At 50.5% G+C, this 26,303-nt stretch overlaps 1 protein-coding gene across 3 annotated transcripts in view; it reads right to left on the bottom strand.

Moving 5' to 3' along the window:
- The window catches only part of DIS3L2 (DIS3 like 3'-5' exoribonuclease 2), a 395,509-nt gene that overhangs the window by 92,463 nt on the left and 276,743 nt on the right, over window positions 1-26,303 (bottom strand). For all 3 annotated transcript variants that reach the window (XM_062193445.1, XM_062193453.1, XM_062193448.1), the window contains one exon: window positions 9,840-9,952. In XM_062193445.1, the coding sequence (XP_062049429.1) occupies window positions 9,840-9,952 (113 nt within the window). The remainder of the gene's footprint in view (window positions 1-9,839; window positions 9,953-26,303) is intronic.

Raw genomic sequence — 26,303 nt, 5'->3', positions numbered from 1 at the left:
CTAAATCTCTCAAACAAGCTTCTTCCTCTCCACCTTGCACTGTTCTCCTGTGGATGCCTCTTCTCTCTCGCATTCAATCTGTCCCCTAAACCAGGGGCAGAGTTCTGTAGCGGGAATTATTCTGGATAAGACTTCTTGCTTACTTTCCAGACTTCTGCATTGTCTCTCAATACATTCTGCCCGGGGAAAAATCTGCAATCCTATTTCTATTAGGACACGTTGCCTTTATCTCCCCTGTTGCTGATGAGCCAAATTCACTAACTGCATTTTTTATTGTTCTGTGGATGAGGGAGGCCCCAGTCAACTCCACTGGGCCCAAAGGGTCTTCAGTAAACTCTGGAGCCTCCATGTTCAAACCAGAGCTCCCAGGAAAAGCTGGCCTCTGTGCCCTACCTCCAAGGGCACAGCAAAGCCGCCACCAGGGAGCTGACTTCTCCCACCCTGTGCCTCCCCGTGTCTTGCTGTAGGCTGTGGATGGCCGGCATTGGGAAGGGAGTGCAACCTGGGGTCATCCAGCTGGCACTCGGCTGCAGACACTGACTGACCTGCTTCCCCTGGGCTCCAGGTAGACACCACCCCTGGGAAACTCTCTTTGAGCAAAACCTTCCTCTGGCTGCGGTGGCTACTCAAAGCCTCAACAGGATGCGGCTGGTACTGATGACAATTTCCCCATCTCTGGCCTCAGTGCTCTTCAACCACACACGTGCTAACGTGATTTTCCGTCTTGGTCAAGGGAGGCTGACTGCCTCACTCCCCTACCTGCCCCCACATCAGTCCACACACCTCAGCCTGCTGTCCCAGGCCTCTTTGTAATGTCACCTTGGCTCCCCTGCATCTCACACGCTGTGTTCGTCAGCTTCCTGTCATCACAGCACATACCTGAGAGAAGTTACTCATGCAGAAAAGCGTTTATGGCTCCTGCTTTCGGAGGTTCATAGACCAAGACTGGCTTGGCCATCTGGTGAGGCCAAAGAATGGCAAGAGCAGAGCGCGGAGGAAGGATCGTGTGGAGAGCCAGGGAGCCGACAGGGCTGCGGAGCCCAACTCAAGCTTTCTCACCAACCCTCTTCCAAGATTAACCTCCAAGGACATACTCCCCATGACCTGAGGACCTCCCACTGGGCCCGCCTCCTAAATAGTGTAACTGTAGTGAGTTCCGCCCTCTCAGTACCATCAATTCCCGACTTTGGGGTTTAACCACCTGCGTGACTTGGTGAGCCATATCCTCTTCAAACCATAGCCCACCCTGACAATGCCAGACTACACACTGTGCCTGCAATGCTCCATGGTTTTTCCTAGCCTCTGCCTAGAATGCCTTCCCTATCCTCTTTTGTTTACCTAGAAATTTTCTACTCCAAATTTTAAACATTGTTCAAACATCGACCGCCCTGTGAAGGCTTCTTGGCCCTTGCGAAAGAGACTCCTCTAATTCTACCAACCCAGGGAACCACACCTGTTCTCTTCTCCTGACACTTCCTCACCTTGAGAGAATTTCTGTCCCCACAGTGGCCCAGCCCCCCCGCTCTCCCAGGGCAAGGTCAGCATCCACGCATCTCATCTCTACGTCCCTGCAGCCTGGCACACAGCCAGTGCTCCTTACATGCCAAGTGGACAAAACCTGATGAGCACTTCTTCAGGGAGTGAAAAGGAAAAGGGGCAGGCTACTGGGCCAGGCCCAAATCAGCGTTCGGCAGGGCTTTAACAGCTGGCCATGGGAGAAAGGGACGCTGACGATAGCATGCGGACTTTCTAAGCATTCTGGACCCACGCTTGGGAGGCTTGAGAGAGACTGATCATCGGGTAGATACACCACTGCCCAGTGCAGCTGGGTGGGGGTACCAACAAGACTATAAAATCTTATATTAGCCTCCGAGAGCAGAAACATCTGCGCAAGCCACAGCGCGCGGGCTGGCCAAGTTCAGCAGCAGGTTAGCCAGGACAGCCCTGTGACCAGCAGAAAGGGCCACAGAGGGGAGGAATCAATCATCCAAGCAAGGAGGAAGGGGAGGGACGAGGGCAACACCAGCCAGATGCCCACGACCCCGGGCAGGCGGGGCGTTCTCGGCTCTCGGGAGGGCTGCAAGGGCCTCTCTGGCCCCTCTCGGCCAGGTCTTCGCTGGCTCCCCATCTGATCTCAGTGCTCATTGGCCTTCTCAGCCCAGATCTGCAGCCCGACAACGTGGTGAGTTTTTCTCCTTTTCTCTGAGGACTTCGAGGTTTTAACACCAAGATACACTCTGCTAGCTCCCCACTTCCACACTCAACCAACTTCAGGAAATAGACCACTCGGTTGCCAGCCAGTATCACTGTTTAAAGAGTTTTCTTTTTCATATCAACACTTCCATGAATTCAGAATTTGATCAACTCCTTGCTACACAGTTTGACATTAACAAAACATCAACACTCTGACAACCTGCTGGTGTCAGAAAGGAACATCTTAAAACTCTTTGGATTCTACATGGAGACAGGCTTCCAATCCCAATCTTTGATCTCTATTATAAAGCAGTACCAATAAAATATCATAGAGATTTATGGGTGAACTTTCATTTGAGCTGTTTCACACCTAAAATAACACAAGTACTTGGGCCAGAAGGCAGAAAATTTAGGTTTAGGTTTCAACTGTTTAGGTTTTCTTTTACTTTAAAAAAATTAATTCGCTTATTTTTTAAAAAAAGAACCTTAAAACTGCAATGACATTTCTTTTATCCCCAGAGAAGACGACTGAATACATTAACTGGGCAGATGCCACGTCCTCCTGAGGCCAGGTTGAGGCTTGGGCAGACAGTTGTCCCCTGTCATAACAGAACCACCTTTTGCCAGAAAGAAAAAGTGTTTTTTTCCCATGGGATTTAAAGATTACATAGACCCTACTTAAATTTACCTTCCCATCCAAATATACTCTAATATTAACAAAAGTTACCAAATACTTAATGCTATGAATAAAATCTTAACAAAGAACATTTCACTTCAAAGCTCAGCGAGATGGCTTTTGGCCCCCGGTCCATGTCATTGTCTACTGCCCGACTCCATGGGTATGCCCCAAATCCAGCTCAGATTACCATTCTGACATCAGTCACGCACTTAGAGGGCAGCCTCTGAACGAAGCCAGTGTCGCATTCCCTGAAGGTGGGAAATCAACCGGAACGCCCACCTCCATCCCCGTCCCCAACTGTTCCTCCGTGTGATGAAGTTGGGAAAAATGACTCTGCCAAATGAGAAAGCAGAGAATCTGGGGGTGTGTGTGTGGGGGGGGGGGCGGTGGGAAGCAGCTCGTCCAGCTTTTACAAAGACCTTTATAGACAAAGTAAAGTGAAAACAGCAGAAAAGTTCCTGGACACAGTCCTTTAAGAAACAAAAATAAGTAGGAAGAAAGGTCAGAGCAGCGGTTCAAAGGCATCCGAAGGCACAGCTGCTGCTGTCCAAGGTCGTGGGCTGGCTGCGCTCCCCACTGCCAGGCACAGGGCCCCTCCTCACCCGGCTCCCCACTTGCAGAACTCAGCAGCTAAAGCCCCACCTCCGCAGCCCTGGAGAGAAATTTTGGAACTATCACAATCACAAAAGCAGAGTGAAAGAACAGAAAAGGAAACGTGCTAATTAGCTATTTAACCCAATTGTATTATTATTTTTTTTTTTTGTCTTCTGATTTGGATTCATAATTCCTGGCTATGGAAGGAGAATGCTGTGGCTGGGCCAGAGGAAGTCACCTGCTTAGAAGAAGAACCTTTAACTGTCTCTAAGATGCTTAAATATTCAAATCCGAAGAGCAGAGTAACTTGATGTGGTCTTTAAAGTTCAAGAGCCTGCCACTTTACTTCTCTTTCCTCATGATATGACAGTTCTGAGATAAACAGGATTTCTGAGCTTCACCTTCCTTCTCAGTAAGAGGCCCTGTCCAGGCAATGGCTGGGTTTGGCGAGGACCGTTTAGGGCAGGAAGTGTAGATGGGATACCTCCGGCCAGAGGTCATGTACAAGGACTAAGCTAAGGAGCAGACACTTGGATTTCCATGTGGTTTCTTCACCTGTGCAGGATGGGTGTGTACACTAACGGCAGCCAAAGTGAAGTGGAGGTCACGACCCCCCACAAAAGCTTCAAACTAAAAAAAAAAAAAAAAAAAAAATTTAAGTATACCATATGTAGCCAAGTGCACAAAACATAAAAGTGGGTTTCATAAACTGAACACTCAGGTAATCAGCACCCACATCAAGACTCCCCCAAAGGGCACAGATTGGCTCTGCCTGTTTTTGAATTTGGTATCAGTGGAATTATACCACAAATACTCTATGTCTGGTTCCTTTCACAGCATCCCACTGTGTGAAGTGTTCATTCTACAGCTGATGGGCATCAAATAGTTTCTTTGGCTATTTTGAATAGTGCTCCAAAGAACATTCTTATATATGCTTTACACACACAAGCATACACACACACAATTTCTAATGGGTACATATCTAGAAGTAGAATTGCTAGTTCACAAATTTTTATATATATATATATATATATATATAAATTATAAAAAGTACTATCAACCAGTTTTTTGAAGTGGTTATATCATTTTGCCTTTCCCCAGCAGCAAAAGTTCTAATTACCCCAGATCCTCATGGATATTTGGTATTTTCTGTCTTTTCATTTTAGCCATATTCATGAGGTGGGCTCTGCATATTCATGAAGTGAGGGTTGGGTTCTCCATCTTTCTCATATCTTTCCCAGTAAAGCAAATGCCAGCTCCTACAGCATTTGAAGCTAGTTATTATGGCCAGGGATATTCAATAAAGGAGTGGAAAGGAGAAGGCCGTGCATATGGAACGTCACCACAAAGATTAGCCCTCTGGTATCTGGGGTGGGCACTGTGGTAGGCTGTAAGCCACTGCTTGGGACGCCTGCACCCCATGTCATGGTGCCTGGCTGAGTCCCAGCTACCATGCACTTTTAAATTTTTTTTTAAACTTTTATTTAATGACTATAAATTTCCAAAGTACAGCTTATGGATTACAATGGCTTCCCCTCCCCCCCCCCCATAACTTCCCTCCCAATTAATTTATTTCTTTGAAATGCAGGGTTACAGAGAGATAAGAGAGACCTTTCATCCACTGATTCATTCCCCAAATGGCCATGAATGGCTGGGGCTGGGCCAGGCTGAAGCCAGGAGCCAGGAAGTCCATCTGGGTCTCCCATGTGGGTGGCAGGGGTCTAAGCACTTGGGTCATCTTTTGCTGCCTTTCCAGGTGTGTTAGTAGGGAGCCGGATCAGAAGTGGAACAGCTGGGATTCAAACTGGTGCCCATATGGGATTCTGGCCTTACAGGCAGCAGGTTAACCTGCTGCACCTCAATGCCAGTCCCTACTCTGCACTTCTGACCCACCCTCCTGCTAATGCCTGGGAAGCTGTAGGAGATGGCCCAAGTACCTGGATTACTGGCATCCATGTGAGAGATCTGATTGGAGTTCCTGGCTCTGACTTGGCCTAGCCCACCCCCGGCTATTGTAGCCATTTGGGGAGTGAACCAGTGGATGGAAGACTTTTCTCTCTCTTCCCTTCCATCTCCGTCATGCAGCCTTTCACATAAATGCTAACTAAAATAAAATACTTAATAGTTTTTTCAAAAGTCCTACCTGGTTATAAGTAAAGGCCAGGAGGGCAACAAAAGTATCATTCAGGTCCACCAAAAACACAAACATAAACCAAAGGCCAGTGCTTTGGAGTTGTGTTCCAAGGAGTCCTTTACCCAGACAACAAGGGAACGGGACAGGTGTCTGTTTCAAGACCTCAGAGAGGAGGCTGGGAAGAACCCTAGCATGTTCATGTTCAGAGAGATCTGTGGGTCGTAGGTCCGTGCAGCATTCTTTTAGCTACCAGTGTCTACCCTACATAGACATCGTGAGGGATGGGGTCAAGCAGGAGTTCTTAAACTACAGTTGGGTTTAAACAGGCACAGACGTCGTTTGTTTGATACAAGCACAGTTTGGTATAGAGTTTCCCCTGTTCAGATGACGATACAGTTGGCCAGTCTCACTGAGTGGCCCCTCAAGGCTCTAGATCTTTCGGGCACCATTGTTCAAAGAGGTCACCTATTGCCTAGGGTGCCTACAACAGGGTTTGGATGACCGTGAAGCTTCTGACTTAGAATCTCACAGCTATAATCAACCCTGTCTTCCTTTCCACGCCACAGTCTCATTGCTGGCATGGCAGAAAACACGTACACGGTGGGTCTGACCACCTGGCCTAAGCTCCATACAAAGTTGAACCCCTGAAGAAATCATCTGTCCAGTCCTCCTGGAGCAATCGCAGCCAGGGTTTTGCTCAAATATTCTGGGTTGTAGTGGTCCATGTGGTACTGTCATGGGCCAGGGGAGAGAAGGACAGAAGGTGCTGGGCCTCCCCACAGGCCGCTGCAGGGATGACAGCGCTGGCTCTCATTTGGTACAAGACAGCCAATCTGGACCCGCTCCCTGGTGCACAGGATGCTGGCTATGGTGACCTCCACCACGGGCTGAAGACGTCACTGCCGCTTCTGGAGCTGAGCCAGATGGTGGAAGCCAAACGCGGGCCATGGGCAATGGTAACTTCGGTTCCTAAAGCACACAGCTACAGTGAAAGCCTAGAAGACTTCCTTCCAAGAGGACAACTGCTGGGGTAGACAGGTTGGAAATATGAGAGGAACTCTCAAGAACACTTGTTAAGTACCAGAAATCCTAGGAACTTTCAGATTTTCCTGGAGGACTTTTATCCTGGAATTGCCAATGCTTTTGTGGGCGCCATGCAGTAGGCACTTCGCTGTAACCAGAATCCCGGGATTCTACAACCTGGACCCTCTGGAGGTTGGCGTGAAGACCATGCTGGCATGAGCGGTCCAGGACTATGTGTGCAAGGAGGGGAAAGTCACAGGATCTGAACAAGTTTGGCCTGGGGAAACAAATGATGAGTCACCTGTGTGAGAACCTTTCTGTCCAGTCAAGACTCTGTGCTTTGACTAAGGGCAGATGGCTGGGGCACTCAAAGGTCAAAGGACTTCATGGTTTATTGGAAGTCCATCTCCCACATGCTGCCAGGCTGCCAGGGATGACTGGGGAAGGAGGTGCCCTAACTGTGTATCAGAGCTCAGACACAGAAGGTCCCGGGTCTGTGAGAACCGGGAGCACCTTGGGTGCTGGTCATGCTAAGCCGTGGCAATCCTGGCAAAAGCGGCCCCCACAGGAATGACGGAGAGGCTCTGACGCAAGCTGAGGTCTCCATCTGTACAGAGCCTTGGCATCAGGCTGCAAAACAAGGTGAAGCTGAGCACCCCCAAACCTGAAATCCAAAACGCTCCACAGCCCGAAACGTTCTGAACACTGGTAAAACACCACACGTGGAAAATCCCACAGCTGACCTCCTGTGACAAGTCTCAGTCAAAATACAGGTACCCTAAAAACATGGTATAAGTTACCTGCAGACCATGTAAAATAACACTTACATGAAACATGAAAGAATTTCGGGTTTGGGCTTGGGTTCTATCCCCAAAATAGCTATGAATCTGCGAATATTCCAAAGTCTGACTCCCGAAGGCACTTCTGGTCCCAAGCATTGCAGATGAGAGACACTCAGCCGTGCTAACACAGGCCCCAGGATGGCTATGCCCTGCCCTGTGGTGAACACAATCCTGCTGGTGCTGTCTTCACTGGGTTTCCGGGGCTGGGTGTGATGGGGAGGTGGTGGGGATAACAAAGGTGGCATGAGAGGGCCATGCAAGAGGCAGAACTGTCGTGCAGTGTCAGCCACAGGCTTCGGATCTCCAGCCGAGAAAAACAAAGCCAAACCACTCCTCTTCCGAAGGTTCCCCACTCCTGTTCTGCTGCCAGGATGAGACTCACCCTTCGCCAGGGCTGGGGCCAGGCACTGGCTTCACTGGGACCCTTGGGGTGGGGACACACCCAAGGGGAGCAGTGCAGACACCCGCAGCGGCCTGCCCTGACAGTGTCTAGACCAGAAACCACAAAAGGGCCAGCTGGTTCTGGGGAACACCAGGCACGGAGGGTCCAGGTGGCCAGAAGCTCAAGCTTCTCAAGCCCTTGTTTTGAAATGGGTGGGAGGAGGCAGAGGGGTCAGCGAGAGCTAAGCGGAAAGGAACACTGTCCTGCAGACACGTCACAGTGCTTGGGCCAGGATCTATAGGGTCCTAAAACTCAGGTGCTCGGAGCGCTGCCCAAGTTCCTATGTTGGTGGTTTCCTCAGACCTACAGCTAATCACCCACTAAATACCTCTGTCCAGGGCAGCCAACAGGGTCATTTCCTCCGGAGTTTGCAGAGGCAGCAGTCAGAGAGCCACAGTCCACCAGGACACGCTGCCTGCGAGGCCAGAGCTCACAGCCTGCTTTCTCCTTCTCTTAGCTGTGGAGGCTCACAGGTGGGCCGGCAGTGGGAGCTGCCACTTACTCTTTCCCTGCATGATGATGCCTGGAAGTCCCCAGAATGGAGGAAGTTTGGCACTTGGGCTCATCTTTCATCCTTGAAAAGATGGGACCAGGCAAAGGGTATGCAGCTCCCAGAGTGCCTAGGTATGTGTGTGGGCGTGGTGGGGATACACCTCTCACCTCAACACAGCTAATGAGCAAATACCAGAAGTCAATTCTAGCACACAGGGCTTGGGAGGAAGGAAGGCTCAAGTCAGCATAGGCAGAATCCAAAACTGGACCACTGGGTTCAAGGAAGCTAGACAGGAAGTGATAGTCAAGATACAGCCAAAGCACATGAGCCCAATCTCCAGTGACAGGAGGAGGAGACCAGAACCCAGCAGCACTCATGAACTACGGGGAAGGGGAGAAACCACTCGCGTGTGGCCATCGATTCACCACTGTCCCCAGGGCCTCCCGCAGTGCCCACCAGGCTCTCGGTACTCAGGAAGTGCTTGTCAGAGGAACAGACTCTCATGGTCGGCGGTGGGGACGTGCCAGGCATGGGTACCAGAACAGAAGGGACACTTGGAGGTGACTCCATCCAACTCCTGTATTTCATAGGGAAGTCTCTAGACACTTGATGACTTTCCATGTGTGCTGGGGTCAGGATTAGAGGAAAAGTCTAGACGCCCCCTGGGCTCCTTTGTTTTCCCATCTCAAGGACTCCAGTGGGTCAGGTCCAGGTCAGGGGTCAGGGGTCGAACTTGTTTCCTTAAAGGGCTAAAGCAAGTAGTACATTGTCATTCCACATGCTGCCATCCTGAGAACGCAGCCACAGACATGAGTGGGTGTGGCCAGTTCCCATTAAACTGTGCAAAACACGTGGCTAGGGTGGGCCGAGCTCACAGAGCCTGGGGTGAGGGTGGGCTCTCTTCAAGAGAACACACACAGTCTCAGGGCGAGCGCTTCTCCAAGGGGCAATGTCTTTAAGACCTTACTAGAGGCCGGCGCTGCGGCTCAATAGGCTAATCCTCTGCCTGCGGCGCCGGCACACCGGGTTCTAGTCCCAGTTGGGGCGCTGGAGTCTGTCCCAGTTGCCCCTCTTCCAGGCCAGCTCTCTGCTGTGGCCCGGGAGTGCAGTGGAGGATGGCCCAACTCCTTGGGCCCTGCACCCGCATGGGAGACCAGGAGAAGCACCTGGCTCCTGGCTTCGGATCAGCGCAGTGAACCAATGGCAAAGGAAGACCTTTCTCTCTCTGTCTCTCTCACTGTCCACTCTGCCTGTCAAAAAAAAAAAAAAAAAAAAGACCTTACTAGAAAAAAGATATGCAGTCAGGACTACTGGGCCTCGTGTTTTTTTTGTTGTTGTTGTTGATTTTTGAGAAAAGGGCAACAAACACGCAAAAAAGGAAGAAAACTAAATAGAAGCATTTTTTTTTAACTCTAAGAAACTGGAGACTGATTTTTTACCTTTTGAACCAAGTAGACACTTGTGGCTCTCTCGGCAGCGACTTTATCGAGTTCGGATCCCTCGGGAACAAAGTAGCTCACGTCGGCGATGTGCACTCCCACTTGGAAGTTACCTGCAGAAGCACAAGAAGGCCTGTCGGTCTGGCTGTCCCCAGGGAGTCCCCTCCGAGCATGCGTGGCAGTGCCAGTGCCAGTGGCCCGCAGGCCGTATCCCTTTCCTCAATACACACCAAACACGATGGCGCTCTGATCGTGGGTAAACAGGACTGACCATTTCTGATACCTCTCATCTCTGAGTGGACATCAGCAGACTTGTACAAGGAGACAGGGCTCACCCGGGATGACGAACAAACCCTTTCAGGCCACCGGCAGCAAGCGAATCCCCAGATCCTGCAGCCACTCTCTCGGAAAGCTGGGCCCTGTCCCCGTCCCCACTGGCCACTGCCTCATTCAGCCCCACGCCCGCTGCTGTAGTGGTTCTACACGTGTCTGTGACCTGTCACTCACGTCCCTGCGTGGTCTCACCCCAATCCACTCAGCCTCACGGCCCCGGCCCTCGTGGGCTCTGTATGCAGCTGTCCTGGGAAACCTCTTTCCCGCCCTGCACCTGTCTGACCTTACCACTGACTCCTGCTGAGCTCAAGCCTTCTCCAGCTCTGGGGATAATCTCCATGGGATCTGCCTCAATGGGATCGAAACCTCCTTCCTTTCTGGGTCCAGAGGAGTGGATTCTTGTGCCCTCCGTCTCCTCCACCCACACTGTTCCATCATCTCCTGCGCCCGAGGGTGCTCTCCTGGTCTGCCCCCAGAGCTCTGGTCCCCACAGATATCACCGTGCGCTGCCCTTGGCTCTGGTGCTCATTGTCGGCCTCTACAGTGTAAGCTCTAGCAGGTCAGGCCTTTGTGTAACTTTCACTGCTGTGCTCTCAGGGCCTGGAAGAGTGCCTAGCACAGAGAGGGCACTCAATACATCCTTCCTGAGCAAACGAACCAATGACTGGTTTGTTGGCCTGTGCTTTTTCCCTGACGAAAGGTTGACTCCCCCGCCCTCCGCCCTGCCTTGGGACTGCCCTTCCCTTCCCAGTGGAGCTGGCTTGCAGCTGGCCCTTCCCCTCTACCAGGTTGATTGGGGGGTGGCCAGTGAGCCAGTGGGTGGGGAGGTAGTTGGGTTATAAAGTAAAGATTTGTCTTTATCAGCATAGAAACCACCTATGAAATATAATATAAGTGAATACATATATGTACACATGCACACACACGCCTACACAAAACTTACATAAATGGGTGTGTGTGAAAAGCACGAAGTGGGTAGAATACAGAACAGGAGAACCCAGGGAAAGTGAGTGCGTGATGTGAAGGGAGTGTCAAGCGCAGACAGAAGCACCATGTGGACACACAAGCAGAGCTGCATTTGCTTGAACTGAAGTCTACACTCGTGCAGTTGCACAACACCCGGTCCCTATTGGCCCTGTTTGCTCTAGGCATACATATGACCCAAGGAGACTTATTCTGAGTCTGTTTGGGGGACTGACAGGGACTTCCAGAAAGACAGTCTCTCTGCTGGGGTCTCAGACACCAAGGACCACTTGAACCTGGAGCTGCCAGGAAACATCTTTGTCTCACAGTCATGACAGTATAGAAAATAAAAGGCTAAGAAATATAAGGGGGGCCGGAGCTATGGCGTAGTGGGTAAAGCCGTTGCCTGCAGTGTTGGCATCCCATGTGGGTGCTGATTCAAGTCCCAGCTGCTCTACCTCTGATCCAGCTCCCTGCTAATGCCCTGGGAAAGCGGTAGAAGATGGCCCAAGTCCTTGGGCCCCTGTACCCACGTGGGAGACCCAGAAGAAGATCCTGGCTCCTGGCTTCAGATTGGCACAGCTTCGGCCGTTGTGGCCATCTGGGGAGTGAACCACTGGATGGAGGACTTCTCTCTCTCTCTCTCTGTCTGCCTCTCTCTAATTCTTTCAAATAAATAAATAAATCTTTAAAAAAAAAATAGAAAGAAAGGAAGGAAGCATCCTGATGGCCTCGTTGCACGCTGGGGTCCAGGTGCACGGGAACCTTGTCTGCCTGTGGACTTGGCAGCTCATGAGCCAATCAACAACCTGCAGGCTGTGACTGAGAGCCCGGCTGACCCAGAAGAGCTTATTAACACATCACCACTTGCTCTCTTGGTTACCTGGGCGACGAGTCCTAATGTAACACACATTTTATCTGTGCATTCTGTAGCTCTTTGTTACCCTCCGATTTCTTCTGCACTGCGGGGTAACTCTCCCCTCAGCTTTTAGAATGGAGAGATGTTTAAACCTGAGGTGCTCAGGAAAGGGGTCAGGCAAGGAAACGAAGGGAAGACTCCTCACTCTTCATCTGCGCCGGCATTCAGAGCCCTCTCCAGGACACCCTTCGCGTTCTTCTGCACAATCCCGCGACGTTAAAACGTTAGGGAGAGCCGAAGGCCACCCAGGAGAGCCCGGCTGCTCTGCGGTAGGACCAGAAACCTGCTCCCCGCAGAGAAAGGGCTGCCAGCAGGGCTGAGAGAGACCAACGGCTCCAGGCTTGCCCCTCACTCCGACTGGCGCGTGGCTGTGTGGCTGGGTCACCGGGAACACAGAGACCTGCACTCGGGGAGGCGCTGGGGCCAGGGGGCTCCGACCGCTCAGCTTCCAGGTTTGGTATTTAAAATGTCTAAAACCAACACTCAGAGACGGTGAAACAAAGGGTCTGCGTTTGAAGTCTGAATTATAATATATTGGCTTCACAGGCAAATATTGTTGGAAGGAAAAGAGGATTATTACATCATGATATAAACCATCACTTCAAATTCAGTCTCTGTGTTGTTACTACACGTGAACTCTCTGTCCTCAGTCAAAATTGACAAACGGACAAAGGGTTCATGACAGGAGCTAAAACATGAAGGCAGCCAATCAACACACACCCAAGAGGCTGAGATTTCCCTCGGGACTCCCAGCACAGCCTCTGAACCAGCAAGGGGAGCGCTCGTACGCCCTGCCCTGGGCCTTGTTTATGCAAACCCTAAGTAAATATTTTATTCCATATATTGACACAACGTGAACTTGCAGAACCCTTGGAGCAGTGGCACCAAAGTTTTTATTTTATGAAAAGAAGAAACATAAATCCAAAAGCTTCTATAGTACACGCTGCCAAAATGTTTAGGAACAATTTGATGTTTTAAGAAAATACTGTCTGAGGCCCGCACTGTGAAGTAGAAGGTTAAGCCTCTGCCTGTAGCGGCCGGTATCCCATATGGGTGCCAGTTCGAGTCCCGGTTGCTCCACTTCCAATGCAGCTCCTTGCTAATGTGCCTGGGGAAGCAATAGAAGATGGCCCAAGTGCTTGGGCCCCTGCACCTGCGTGGGAGACCTGGAAGAAGCTCCTGGCTCCTGACTTCAGCTCAGCCCAGCTCTGGCTATTGGGTCCATTTGGGGAGTGAACCAGCAGATGGAAGACCTCTCTTGCTCTCACTCTCAATCTTTCTCCTTCTTTCTAGAATGTCTCTCTCTGCCTTTCAAATAAATAAATAAATCTTTTAAAAAAGGAAAATACTTTCTTTCATATAAAAATGTTCTTGTAATTAAAAAGAAATGAACTTTTCATCTGCTGGCGCTGAGAGCTGTGACTTGGAGAGCAGCAGAGGAGGAGTCCAGGGCTGCGTGTCTGGTCCCAGGATCCCCAGAGCCGATAAACACAGGAATCTCTGAGTCACACCGCTTCCTTCACTTCAGACACGAACAGAATCGAAAGCAGCAGCTGAGCTCAGGAACCATCCCTGGACGCCAGCCTCAGTCAGCGCAGCCACTTCCCACCGGGGTCTCTGCCAGTGGCCCCCAACACATCCTCGAGGGTGGGAGCGTTCATCTCCTCGAAGACACCTGTTTCTGAAGAGCTCGAGGGCTTTCTCCCACAGATCCGCGCTACGTGGAAAGGGAGTCTCTGGCTAACGACAGCCCTGGGCACCATCAGTGGCCACCGCTCCCTTCAAGAAGTCCCTGCTCTGCCACGCTAGCAGATACAGCCATGTGGTGACAATCAGAGGAAGGTTACCGAAGTGTTTGGGAGTGAGCTGAACTGCCATTGGTGAGCACATGTCAAAGTGTCTGTACTCTATGACAACTATATGAATGTAACATTAACAACTATGATCTTAACAATTATAATCGAGTTCCTAAATGTCCCCTCTGAGGCAAGGTTCCACACATGACCCCACTTTGACAACAGCCATGCAAACCATGTTGCACGGGTGAGTTATTTGAAACTCAGAACACTTCCAAGCCGCTTGTCCAGTTACCTGGCTAGTGTGTCATGGACGCCAGGTTCAAAAGCAGGCTGCGTTCAGAGCCTTTGCTCCTTTTGCGAACCCTCCCTTACACTGTCACTGTGGGCCACAGCTTAAAATTCCTCCCTGTCTCCTAGGACTCAGTGAAAGCCACAGTCTTGGCTTTGGATCCAGAAGTGCTGTCAGGGACTTTTCCCAGCCGTGTTCGCGGCCACACCCCTGTCCCTGCAGGCTCTTTTGCTTCCCACTGCCAACCTCCTTAACCACTTGTATTAGGGACTGATTACAGAACAACCACTAAGCCATTAACTCAAGTTCTATTTGGTTAGGGAGTAAGTCCTTAAAGGCCCACCAACTCCTTTATACATTCTAGCTTACCGCCTTCTGGCTGGTGACAGAGCTACTGTCTGACAATCACTAGCAAAGGCTTGTGCCAGCAGTTACCACTGCAAAGGCTGTCACCTATTACAGCTGGGGACATATCGGGCCTCTCTTACTGGAATGAGCCCAGAGCTTTCCGGGCATGGGTCACTTAAGCTCACCTTTCCCCACTGCTGAGAAGGGACAGTGGTGACAGAGGCTTTTCTTGCCCCCACTGGGACACTCCTCCCAGAACACACTACTACTTGTTGCAACAGACGAGGTGTTTGCGTCTCTGACCAGCCACGCAACTCCATTCATACTCTGGGACCTAATGCCCAGTGCGATGCTACTCAGAGGCAGGGCCTTCAGGCAGTCATTAGGCCATGAGGGCAGAGTGCTCACAAGTGGGATGCAGACCCCAGAGCTCCCTCACCCCTACGTTACGTAAGGACACAGAATGAGGAGTCATCTCTGAACCAGAGAGTGGCTCTCCCAGGACACAGGCTCTGTCAGTGCCTTGACCTTGAACTTCCCTGCCTCCAGAGCTGTGAGAATTAACACCTGCTGTTTCTAAGCCAGCCAGTCTGTGGCGTTCTATTGCAGCACTAAGAAACACATGATTCCTGGAAATCTCTCCGTCTAGGAAGTAGGAGAACGATGCTGCCAGATGCACTTAGTTAGCAAACAGTTAACTTTGTCCGGGTCGCGGACAACTTTGTAGGCTGCTGACTAGCAGCACCTGCAGCCTGAGGGCTTCTTCTTCCTTTGGCTCAGGGCCCCCTCCTCATGTCTGACCTCTGGGACTGCTTCTCCCAGCCCTGTCCCTTACATGTTGGTGTGCCAGCCTCCAAGCTCTCCCCCTGGACTCTCACTTGCTTCCAAGGGCCTACACAGCATTTCTGGGCTTTGGCCTTCTCACTCTATACCAACTAGCACAGAATCTCTGAGTTCCAGGTTGACACACACCAAGCGTCTACCGGGAACTGCCACTTAGCTGTCCCACAGACTCCTCACACACACATCCCTAAGTCCTTGCCCTTAGCAAAACCATTTCTCTCCCTGGCCAGGAAGTGGGATTACTACTAAATCAAGAAGTGGCATCACTGTTGCCCAAATCCAAAGGAAACCTGTGATGGATGGGTGGGCCTGTGTCAATCAATCATGCTGAACCCTACTGCTGTGGTCTGAATTTGTCCCCCCAAATTCATGTGTTAGAAACTTAATCCTCAAATTCCTATCTTAAGGGTATGTAGAGGAGGAGCCTGAGGGGTCCCCAGGGTGCTGGCCCTAGTGGCTTTATAGGAAGACGGAGGGACACCTGAGCCAGCACATTTGCCCTGTGATGCCCCGCACCGTGAGGCAGCAAGAAGGCCTCCTCCAGATGCCAGTGCCTTGTTCCTGGACTACCAAGTCTCCAGAACCATGAGCTAAATAAATCTCTATTAAATTACCCAATCTCTAGGATTTTGTCACAACATAAAAAGGACTAGAAAATGGACCTTCCAAACATCTCTCAAATCTGCCCACATCTCTTCCTGCCCACCTTGGCTAGGATGACCATTATTTCTTCTCTTCTTTCTGAAAAATTTATTTATTTGAGAGGCAGGGAGACAACGATGAGAGAGACAGTGAGCTCGTATCCACTGGCTCTCTCCCCAAATGCTGTAGCAGCTGAGGCTGGGTCAGGTAGAAGCTGGGAGCCAGAAACTCAACCCAGGTCTCACACAGGGGCAGCAGGAACCCCTCCTAGGGTCTGCATTAACAAGAAACCGGGGTCCAGAGCCAAGGCCGGGCACTCCGCAGTGGGATGTGGGCAGCTTCACCTCTGGGGTGAACACTGCCCCTCGCTGTGTCTTCTGCAGAGGTGGAGCTCCTCCTCCTGTTATCCCCGCTGGCTCTCAATCTCTGCTTCTGCACTGCAGGTGTGCTCCTTGCAAAACACAAATCTGGCTGTCAGCCCGCCACCCTGCCAAAGCTCACTGCCCGCCTCTGGTCCCTTCATCTCCTCTCTTCTACTCTTCCCCTGCACACTGCAGGTCTCCATTGCTACTCTGCAATGAGTTGACACCCACAAAGTTCCTCACAAAGTGGGACTGCTCTGGGCATGTGAGCTTTCCTGGTTCTCACTCCTTTTTATATATTTTAAAAGATGCATTTATTGGGGGGGGGGCGGTAGATCTTTTATTCACCAGTTTATTCCCCTAAATGGCTGCAATGGCCAGAGCTGGGCCAGGCCAAAGCCAGTAGCCAAGAACTCCTTTTGGGTCTCCCACATGGGTGGCAGTGGCCCAAGCACTTGTGCCATCCTCTGCTGCCTTCCCAGGCACATTGGCATGGAGCTAGATTGGAAGCAGAGCAATTGGGAAACGAACCAGTGCTCCAATATGGGATCCCAGCAGAACAGGGCACAGCTTAACCTGCTGGGCCACCGTGCAGGCCCGCAAAGCCCTCACATCTTAAATGCCAGCTGCCCCCCTGCTCCCCCCAAGTCACTGTGAAGGGACTGCCAGACCCACTCACACTGTGCTCCCTGCAGGGAGGGTGCTGCTCCTGTCTCTCTTCCCACCAGCTCCCGCTGAGTCTTCAGACCCCACCCAAAAGCACACCTCTGGGAGGCCTGCCCTGATGCCCTGCGTGAGGCTCAACCTCCTTCTGTGTCCTCTTACCAGCCACTGCCCCCACATCATCTACTGCATGTAGACCATGCCTCCCCACTCTCTGTAACTGGCTAACCATCCAGTGACTCCCTATTCTGTAACTGCCCCAACCATCCAGTGACTCCCCACTCTGTAACTGGCCCAACCACGTGCTGCCTCCCCACTCTCTGTAACTGGCCCAAGGGGCCACAAAAGGGCCACACACACAGCTGATGTTTGGTTGAAGGTCTGCTCCAGAATCCCTGTTGAAATTTAATAGCCATTGTCACAGTATACAAAGGTGTGGCCTTTAAGAGGTGATTAGGTTCAGGGGGTTCTGTCCTCATAAGTGAATGACGGCCGTTATTGCGGGAGAGGGTTAGGCACCCTGGGAGTTGGGTCTCTTCTGTCTGTCTGTGCACGGTGCTGAACTGTGCTTGTCATGTCAGATGCAGCATGAGCCCCTCACAGATGCTGGTGCCATGCCCTTGGACTCAGCCTCCAGAACATGAGCCAGACCAACTTCTGTTATCTATAAGTGACCCAGTCCATGGTATTCTGTGGTAGCAGCAGGAAACAGACTAAGACCATTGGTGCTTCCCATTTCCTGAATAAGAAAATAACAAAAAGTATGGAGCAGACTGGCCGAGACGCTGTGCTGAGACAGGCTGCAGACATACCTGGTCTACCCGCCTGGACAGGTGCCGGGCGCGCCCGACGCCAGGTCTACACAGAGAGCTTCCAGCCTCGGCTTGCACCCCACAGGTGACTTAGACATTGCTTCTTCCCAGCATACCCCACTCCATCTTCAAATAAAATGACGTAAATTTTTTTTTTTCTCTACAAAGTGAAATACGTCTCCCTAGAGTTTCCACCTGCTGGTTCCAGGTCCGGCTCCTGGGGTGCCCAGAACAAGCCCATCTGCTCACAGGACAGCAGGTGGCCCCCGGAGCATCGCTCCTGCAGGTTAAACACCCTCAGGGCTTGGCTCTGAGCCACACTGTCGTAGTCCTCAACACCTTCCTCCAGACACGTGTCCAATAACCACCTCCATTCACTCATGCACTCGGGAAATCTTGGCATGTTCCCACTGCGTGTCAGGCGTGGGAAGGCCCCTTCTCCTGAGGGGTGGAGACAGCTAACAAGCGAACACGTAGGACAAGAATACGTAACACAGTACAGAGGACCCTGGAGCAAACAACACGGGGTGGACCTACGCTGGATTTAATTTGGAGGGGAAGATCCCTCTGAGGAAACACACTGAGAGCTGAGGCTCTAACAGCACCATGTCCACGATGGCATCGGGCTGGAGAACAGCAAGAGCAAAGGGAAGGCTGGAAAGAGGGTGGAACTGAGGCAGGGAGGTGGGTGAGGCGGGGCCTGGATGATGGACATTGTAAGGAGGTGGGCGAGGCGGGGCCTGGATGATGGACATCACAGGGAGGTGGGTGAGGCGGGGCCTGGATGATGGACATCACAGGGAGGTGGGTGAGGCGGGGCCTGGATGATGGACATCGCAGGGAGGTGGGTGAGGCGCCGGCCTGGATGATGGACATCGTAGGGAGGTGGGTGAGGCGGGGCCTGGATGATGGACATCACAGGGAGGTGGGTGAGGCGGGGCCTGGATGATGGACATCACAGGGAGGTGGGTGAGGCGGGGCCTGGATGATGGACATCGCAGGGAGGTGGGTGAGGCGCCGGCCTGGATGATGGACATCGCAGGGAGGTGGGTGAGGCGGGGCCTGGATGATGGACATCACAGGGAGGTGGGTGAGGCGGGGCCTGGATGATGGACATCACAGGGAGGTGGGTGAGGCGGGGCCTGGATGATGGACATCACAGGGAGGTGGGTGAGGCGGGGCCTGGATGATGGACATCACAGGGAGGTGGGTGAGGCGGGGCCTGGATGATGGACATCACAGGGAGGTGGGTGAGGCGCCAGCCTGGATGACGGACATCGTACAGAAGTGGGTGAGGCGGGGCCTGGATGATGGACATCGTAGGGAGGTGGGTGAGGCACCGGCCTGGCAGACGTCATGTGGAATCAGGACGAAGCACTGAAGACTGAATCATCTGTAAGCGCCCCGAGAGACCCTGGAGAGCTGCCGATTGTGGAACAGCCCGCGTCACCCTCCGTGCACCCCCCCCCCCACATGCCTTGCTTCTGTCACTGCAGTCCACGTCACACTGAACTGAGAACGGGAGCCCGAGGAAGACGTCAGCTCCCAGGAGAGGTGCTCTCAGAGAGGTGACACGTGCGGTACACAGAGGCCGGTGACGAGGAGACCCATCACCTGCTGGACCCTGCCGGACACAGCACAGGCTGGGCTTCCCGTCCGTCAGACAGCTTCCGTCCAGTCGAGGAGGAGGACACGACGCTCTTGTCAGGTCATCCTCTTGACCCGTGGCCAGTTTCCCCAACTGCACGAGCACAGAGAGAGAGGGGGACAGGGAGAGACCTGCTCTGCGGGCTCAGGAAGCGTAATCCAGTCCAGTGGCATGGGGAAGGGAAACCTCCACCGTGCACACGGGGCCTGCAGCGAAGGGCCTCACTCAGCTCGTACAGCCAGGACGCTCAACCTGGCCTTAGTCCGGGCTCTCCGCATTTTCAGGACAGACACAATAGCTGGAAAACAATTGGGCTTGGATCACCTTGTGGCCGCACAATAAACTCTATGTTTTAGTCGGGGTAAGCAAATTCCCTCTGCGTTTGGTGGAAACACCGATTGGGTTGCTAGGTAAGAGGACGGCTCGGCTCTGACGTCTTCCAGTTCTGTGTGGTATTTCGTTATGTAATCTCACACAAGCGGTGACCACCGGTGCAGCATGCCAGGGCAGGACTCCACGGCCGTGACGCGGTCCTGGTTTGAGGATAGTTCATAAACTCGAAGGAGTCAAAGTTAAAAAAAATACAACAACTCTGGAACAAGCACATCTGAATGCAGCGCAAGATGTCTGTGCACGAGGAGGGGTGGGATGGGCCCTCCCAAGGCCAGGATTTGAAGTCTCTGGGGTTCGTTCTTCGTCTCTTTTCCTTTTGCCATCCAGCAAAGGGTTAACAAGGACCTTTAGCTTCAAACTCCTTAACTGGTGAGCTCACCTTCTGGAACACGGCAACACAGGAACCTTTTCCCTTCGTTACTGCAGAAGGCTCTATCAATCTGCAAGTACTCAGCTAAACTGCCCACACAGCGATTTTTGTCATGTTCAATCTAATTCTCAGGAATCTAAGTTTAAATTTATACGAACAGCATGGAAGAGGAACACCCAGGTAGCAAATTCCACTTCTCCCCTTCCAAATGATTTGAGCAATGGCCTCCTTCATTAACAGGAAAGAGGCTGCGGCGCTGGACATGGGAGGCTGGCACACTCAGCGTCTGGGAACTTGCAGGCGTCTCAGGAGCGGCTCAGGCTCGGGACAGGGGCTCCGAGGCGGGGGGCAGGGTCCTTCCTCAACGCCAAAAGACAGTGAAGCCTGAGGGGGGCAGCGGGGGGGTCAGCTCAGAGCTCGCAGGTCAAGGTGATGAGGGCTGGGGGCAGGAGCAGGGTGGGTAGGGTGGGATTGGCCATGGTTTCACAGTTGTAGGGGCTGGGTGCTGGGAACAAGGAGCATCATTATACTATTCTGCCTGCTTTTGTGCATGTTCAAAATTCGCCATCCAAAAGTTAAAAAAAAAAAAAAAAAGTTCGCAGAGTTGAAGCCAAGGAAAGAGAAAAGTTTAAAAAGGACAAATTCCGTTAAGTAAAACTAGCTACGGGCTTTAAAAGAAAGACAAGCCAACAGAGACAGAAGACTTCTGCTTAAAAGGAGCAGAATCAAGACGGCCGCAGCGGTGACTGGGGGGTGGGGACAGGAGGGCCGCTCTTGTCTGCGTTCTGCACGTGTGTGATGCTTGCCGTTGTCAGAGGGCGGAAAAAGCATGCTATAAAAAGTATGCAGGGAAAAAATGCAAACCTGGTCTAAAAAAATCTGGGAAGAAGCACATGAAGAGGGTAATGGTCTTTGAGCGATACATCTTTTCTTTTTGATGATATGTAGTTTCTAATTTTTCTATCATAAATGTGTCACTTAAACAGCCTTACATTTTTCAGATAAAACACAGCAACTCAATGCTGTGTCCAGCCCCAGTGGCTTCCTTAGCCTTTGATTCCCCAGCACACACCAGGAAACGGTCCCCCGGGGCCACCGGAGCCATGGGACAGGGGCAGTGAGAGGCCGCTGGCCACCCCAGCATGTTACAAGCAAGCTCTACAAGGGTGCCTCGGATACACATGCCGTAGCAGGCAGGGGGCATCCCTCCTCGGAACAGGAACCACCACGCTCATGCCAGAGACGGGACTCAGCTCGAGGCAGCCTGTGGCCCTGAGCACGGCTCTCATAGGCTTCTGTGTGGATGGTGAGCTGGGACCCCAGTCTTCTCCTGCCTGGGCTGAACGTTCTTCTGCCTGGCAAGGTCCGAAACAGAACCTTAGCAGATTTTCACACTCTGCTGTGAATTTTGTTTTAAAAAAATCCTATCTTTTATAGGATTAAGTGTCAAAGGGATCACATAAACAAGACTAGTGTCTGCTAATACTGATAGAATTAAAAAGGAGAGAATGATCCAACATGGTAAGCAGGATACACAGCAGACTCATAGAATGGCAGATGTCCTAAACAGCACTCTGGCCTCAGAATCAGCCCTTAAGGCATTCAGATCTGGCTAAAAAGCCCATGAGAGTTTCTCAGGCATGGAAAGCCAAGACACTGTGGTAAAAAAAAAAAAAATGATCTAAATGAAAGATCTCTGTGAGTGAGATCCCAGCAGAAGGAATGGGCCATCAAAGAAAGAGGTACCTTTCTCTGAAGGGAGGAGAGAACTTCCACTTTAACTATGGCCTTGTCTAAATAAGGTAGGAGTTTGTGAACTCAAGAGGCTTCCATAGCCTTGGCAGCTCATGACAAGAGCCTCAGGTGATTACTGACATCATAAATAAGAGTGTCAATTGTTAAACCAACAACGGGAGTCACTATGCACTTACTCCCCATGTAGGATCTCTGCCCTTAATGTGTTGTACTGTGAGAATTAATGGTAAAACTAGTACTCAAACAGTACTCTATACTTTGTGTTTCTGTGTGGGTGCAAACTGTTGAAATCTTTACTTAGTATATACTAAGTTGATCTTCTATATATAAAGATAATTAAAAATGAATCTTAATGAAGAATGGGATGGGAGAGGGAGTAGGAGATGGGATGGTTTGTGGGTGGGAGGGTGGTTATGGGGGGGGAAACTGCTATAATCCAAAAGTTGTACTTTGGAAATTTATATTTATTAAATAAAAGTTTAAAAAAATAATGAGTTGGTTAAAAAAATCCTATCTTTTAACAAGACATGGCAACTCATTACTCATAGCCAACTATTAAAGAGATGTACAAGTTTCAGCAAGTTCCAAAGAAATACAAATATCTACATGTATTGAAATTCTTATTCACTAAATGCTAACTATTATCACCTACTGCTTACTCTAGGCCCCGTCTTCCTTCCACCTGAAGTCAGCACAACTTCCACATCCACCTCGAGTCCTGGGGACGAACGCTCACTGCTTCACATCCTGGTGACAGAACTGCACACCCCATGGTTTTCCTCTCACTCTGGAGATTCTTGTGTGGGTTGGTGTTATTTCTCACCACATCCAAGTAGCTCTTCTTCAACCTCCATGGCTCAGTTTCATGAATTCATTTCTTTGCATGAAGGAGACACTGCTTTTGATTCTTGAAGACTTCACACATGTTAACAGGGCCCGCCTCGCCATGCACACATGCCCCTGGCACGGATGTAGCATGCTGGTGCCGTGCTGCCGCCTTGCTCACACACTTCATTTGTGTCCATTCATTCCGGCTGCCCATGCTGGGGTGGGTTTCTGATGAACACGTGAAGCCAGGGAGGTCACACAGCCTGGCACCACCAACCCCTGACTTTACGGGGACTGGCCCTGTGGTACCAGGTACTTGCTGAACTGATACCTGTTTCCTTCTCAACATCTATAAGCTACAAACACTCTCAACTGAATTCTGCTTTAAAGCAAGTAGAACAGAGTGTGGCTTTCAACATGACTGAAAGTGCTTCCTTTATGGAGACAACAAATATTTGTCAAAAATGAAAACTTTCCATGTATATTCTTGTAACTACTGGTCACTCCATTTCTGAACTACCCATATACCAATTACAGCTATAACTCAATTTTACAATTTTTTTTAATGTAAAGTATTTTTTTTGACAGGCAGAGTTAGACAGTAAGAGAGAGAGAGACAGAGAGAAAGGTCTTCCTTTGCCGTTGGTTCACCCCCCAAGTGGTTGTTATGGTCAGCGTGTTGTGGCCAGTGCGCTGCGCTGATCCAAAGCCAGGAGCCAGGTGCTTCCTCCTGGTCTCCCATGTGGGTGCAGGGCCCAAGCACTTGGGCCATCCTCCACTGCCTTCCCGGGCCATAGCAGAGAGCTGGACTGGAAGAGGAGCAACCGGGACAGAATCCTGCGCCCCGACAGGGACTAGAACCCAGTGTGCCAGCGCCGCAGGCAGAGGATTAGCCTAGTGAGCCACGGCACTGGCCGTAAAGTATTTTTAATTGCCAAATTTTCTAAGGAACTGCGTGCCAACTCTTTAATCATCAATTCTCTATGGATGGGAATCCTCTGTAAAAGTAGTATATGCTTTCTTTTCATATTAGCAGAATATGATTCATTATTAATAACTTAAGGTCGTGATATGAACGTGACTTTAGTATCTGCAATAGATGGTGACCCCATACGGCAGGGGAAGGTGTCCTGTCCTCAGGACAGACTCTCAAGTATACTTACCACCTCACTAAAATGGAGTTAGGCGTGTTCCAACATAATACTCCCAGGATAATCATAATACCAGTTCTCATTTACCGTACCTGGTGTATAAATACACTCAAATGTTTCTTGCCTAGTGAGAAATTTCCACAAAAGTTCTATCAGGTAGGGACTGTTACCATTGGCATTTTACAACGAAGACATTCAGATGCGGAGACGTTAAATGATTTGCTCAAGGCCGCAGAGTAAGTAAGTGGCAAAGCCAGGATCAGAAACGTCTGACTCTAGCATCAACGCTCTCGACTGCGCAGTACAGTCTGTTCCCAGCAAAGTCATCCTTCCCCTTCTTGTTTCATAATAGCTTTACTGAGAATAAATTCACATGCCATACAGTTCACTCAACTGAACGGTTTGTAGTATATCTGCAATGCTGTACAACTACCACCACAATCAATCACCCCCAAAGAACACCATACCTGTTTCATTCGTACCCTACTCCTCTCTGCCGCAGGCAACCACTAGCCTGTTTTTGTCTCTATAGATTTGCCTGTGCTGGACCTTTCACATAAGTGGAATTGCACAGCATGTTCTCTTGTGGCCATCATCTTCCACTATGCACAGTGTTCTCAAGTTTAGTAGTACTTCATCTCTTCTTATGGGTGAGCAATAGTACATTTTGGGGACACAAAACATTCATTTATCTGTTCATCAGCTGGCAGATATTTGAGTTGTTTCTACTTTTCGTGTACCCATTTACCTTTTAGAATAAACTTTTTGTGGAGGCATAACACATATAAGGTATAAAAGACCTAAGGATACAGCTCAATGAACTTTCACAAAGCGAATATATGGAGGTAAATACCACCCAATTCAAGGAATAGAATAGAAGAATCCCCGAAGCTTTTTTAGTGCCTCCTCCCAGGCTTGTCTTTCCAGTTGTTTATTTATTTATTACACACACACACACACACATACACACACACACCACACCACACACACATCCCATCTCCGGTTTCCCCCAAATGCCTGCAACAACTGTGGCCGGGCCAGCTCTGAGCAGGCACTGTGAATGAAGCTGAGTGGCAGGGACTCAGCCACACAGCTCTGCATTAGCAGGAAGCTAGAATTAGCAGTGGCCAGGCTCCCAGGTAGAAGAAGGCGTCTTAACCAGTAGGTTCAGTATCTAACCCCCTCCCCGTCTTTACATCCACCACAAAGCACTTCTTTTCTGATAGCTACAATCTAAAACCACAAATCAGTTTTGCCTTTTTATGTCCTACAGCATTTTTAGGGGGGAAGGTCTGTCTTCTGTTCAATGTTTTTGAGATTTAAAAATTTTTAAATTTGAAATTTTTTAAGATTTATTTACTTATTTGAAAGTCAGAATTACAGAGAGAGAGAGAGAGAGAGAGAGAGAGAGAGAGAGAGGTCTTCCATCTGCTGGTTCACTCCCCAGTTGGCCGCAATGATCAGAGCTGCGCCAATCCGAAGCCAGGAGCCAGGAGCTTCTTCTGGGTCTCCCACGTGGGTGCAGGGGCCCAAGCACTTGGGCCATCCTCTACTGCTTTCCCAGGCCACAGCAGGGAGCTGGATTGGAAGAGGAGCAGCCAGCACTCGAACAGGCACCCATATGGGATGCCGGTGCTTCAGGCCAGGGTGTTAACCCACTGTGCCACAGCACTGGCCCCTAAACTTGAGATTTTAAAATGTTCCTTGGGGCCAGTACTGTGGCATAGTAGGTTAGGCCTCTGCCTGCAGCACCAGCATCCCATTTGGGCACCAGTTTGAGTCCTGGCTGCTCCACTTCCAATCCAGCTCCCTATTGATGGCTTGGGGAAGCAGTGGAAGATTGCTCAAGCGCTTGGGGCTTTGCACCCACATGGGGGACCCAGAGGAAGCTTCTGGCTTCAGATTGGCCCAGCTCTGGCCATTGCAGCTATCTGGGGAGTGAACCAGTGGATGGAAGATCTCTCTCTCTCTCTCTGTCTCTCCCTCTGTTGGTAACTCTGCCTCTCAAATAAATAAATAAACCTTAAAATAAATAAATAATTGTTCCCTGCCTGCTACATAATATTCCGTTGTAAGAGTATACCACAATTTATTCAACCTGCTGCTGTTAGACACTGAGTTGTTTTCCGTCTTTTGCTACAATAAATAATGTTGCTATGACCATGCTTGTATATATGTACTCACTTGTATTTCTGCCTAAGAAAGAAGGGGCCAGCTCATGGAGTATGAATCTATTTAGCTTTATCACATAAGTGTATATAATGGAAGTGTAAGCTTTAACATGTTACACTGTGGAGAGTTCTAATTGCTCCACACCCTGTAACATTTAGGATTGATACTAACCCA

The sequence above is a fragment of the Lepus europaeus genome, chromosome 1 (assembly GCF_033115175.1).
Source record: "Lepus europaeus isolate LE1 chromosome 1, mLepTim1.pri, whole genome shotgun sequence".
NCBI lineage: Eukaryota > Metazoa > Chordata > Mammalia > Lagomorpha > Leporidae > Lepus > Lepus europaeus.
Note: the sequence above shows the minus strand (reverse complement) of the source record. Positions and strands in the feature narration are given on the sequence as shown.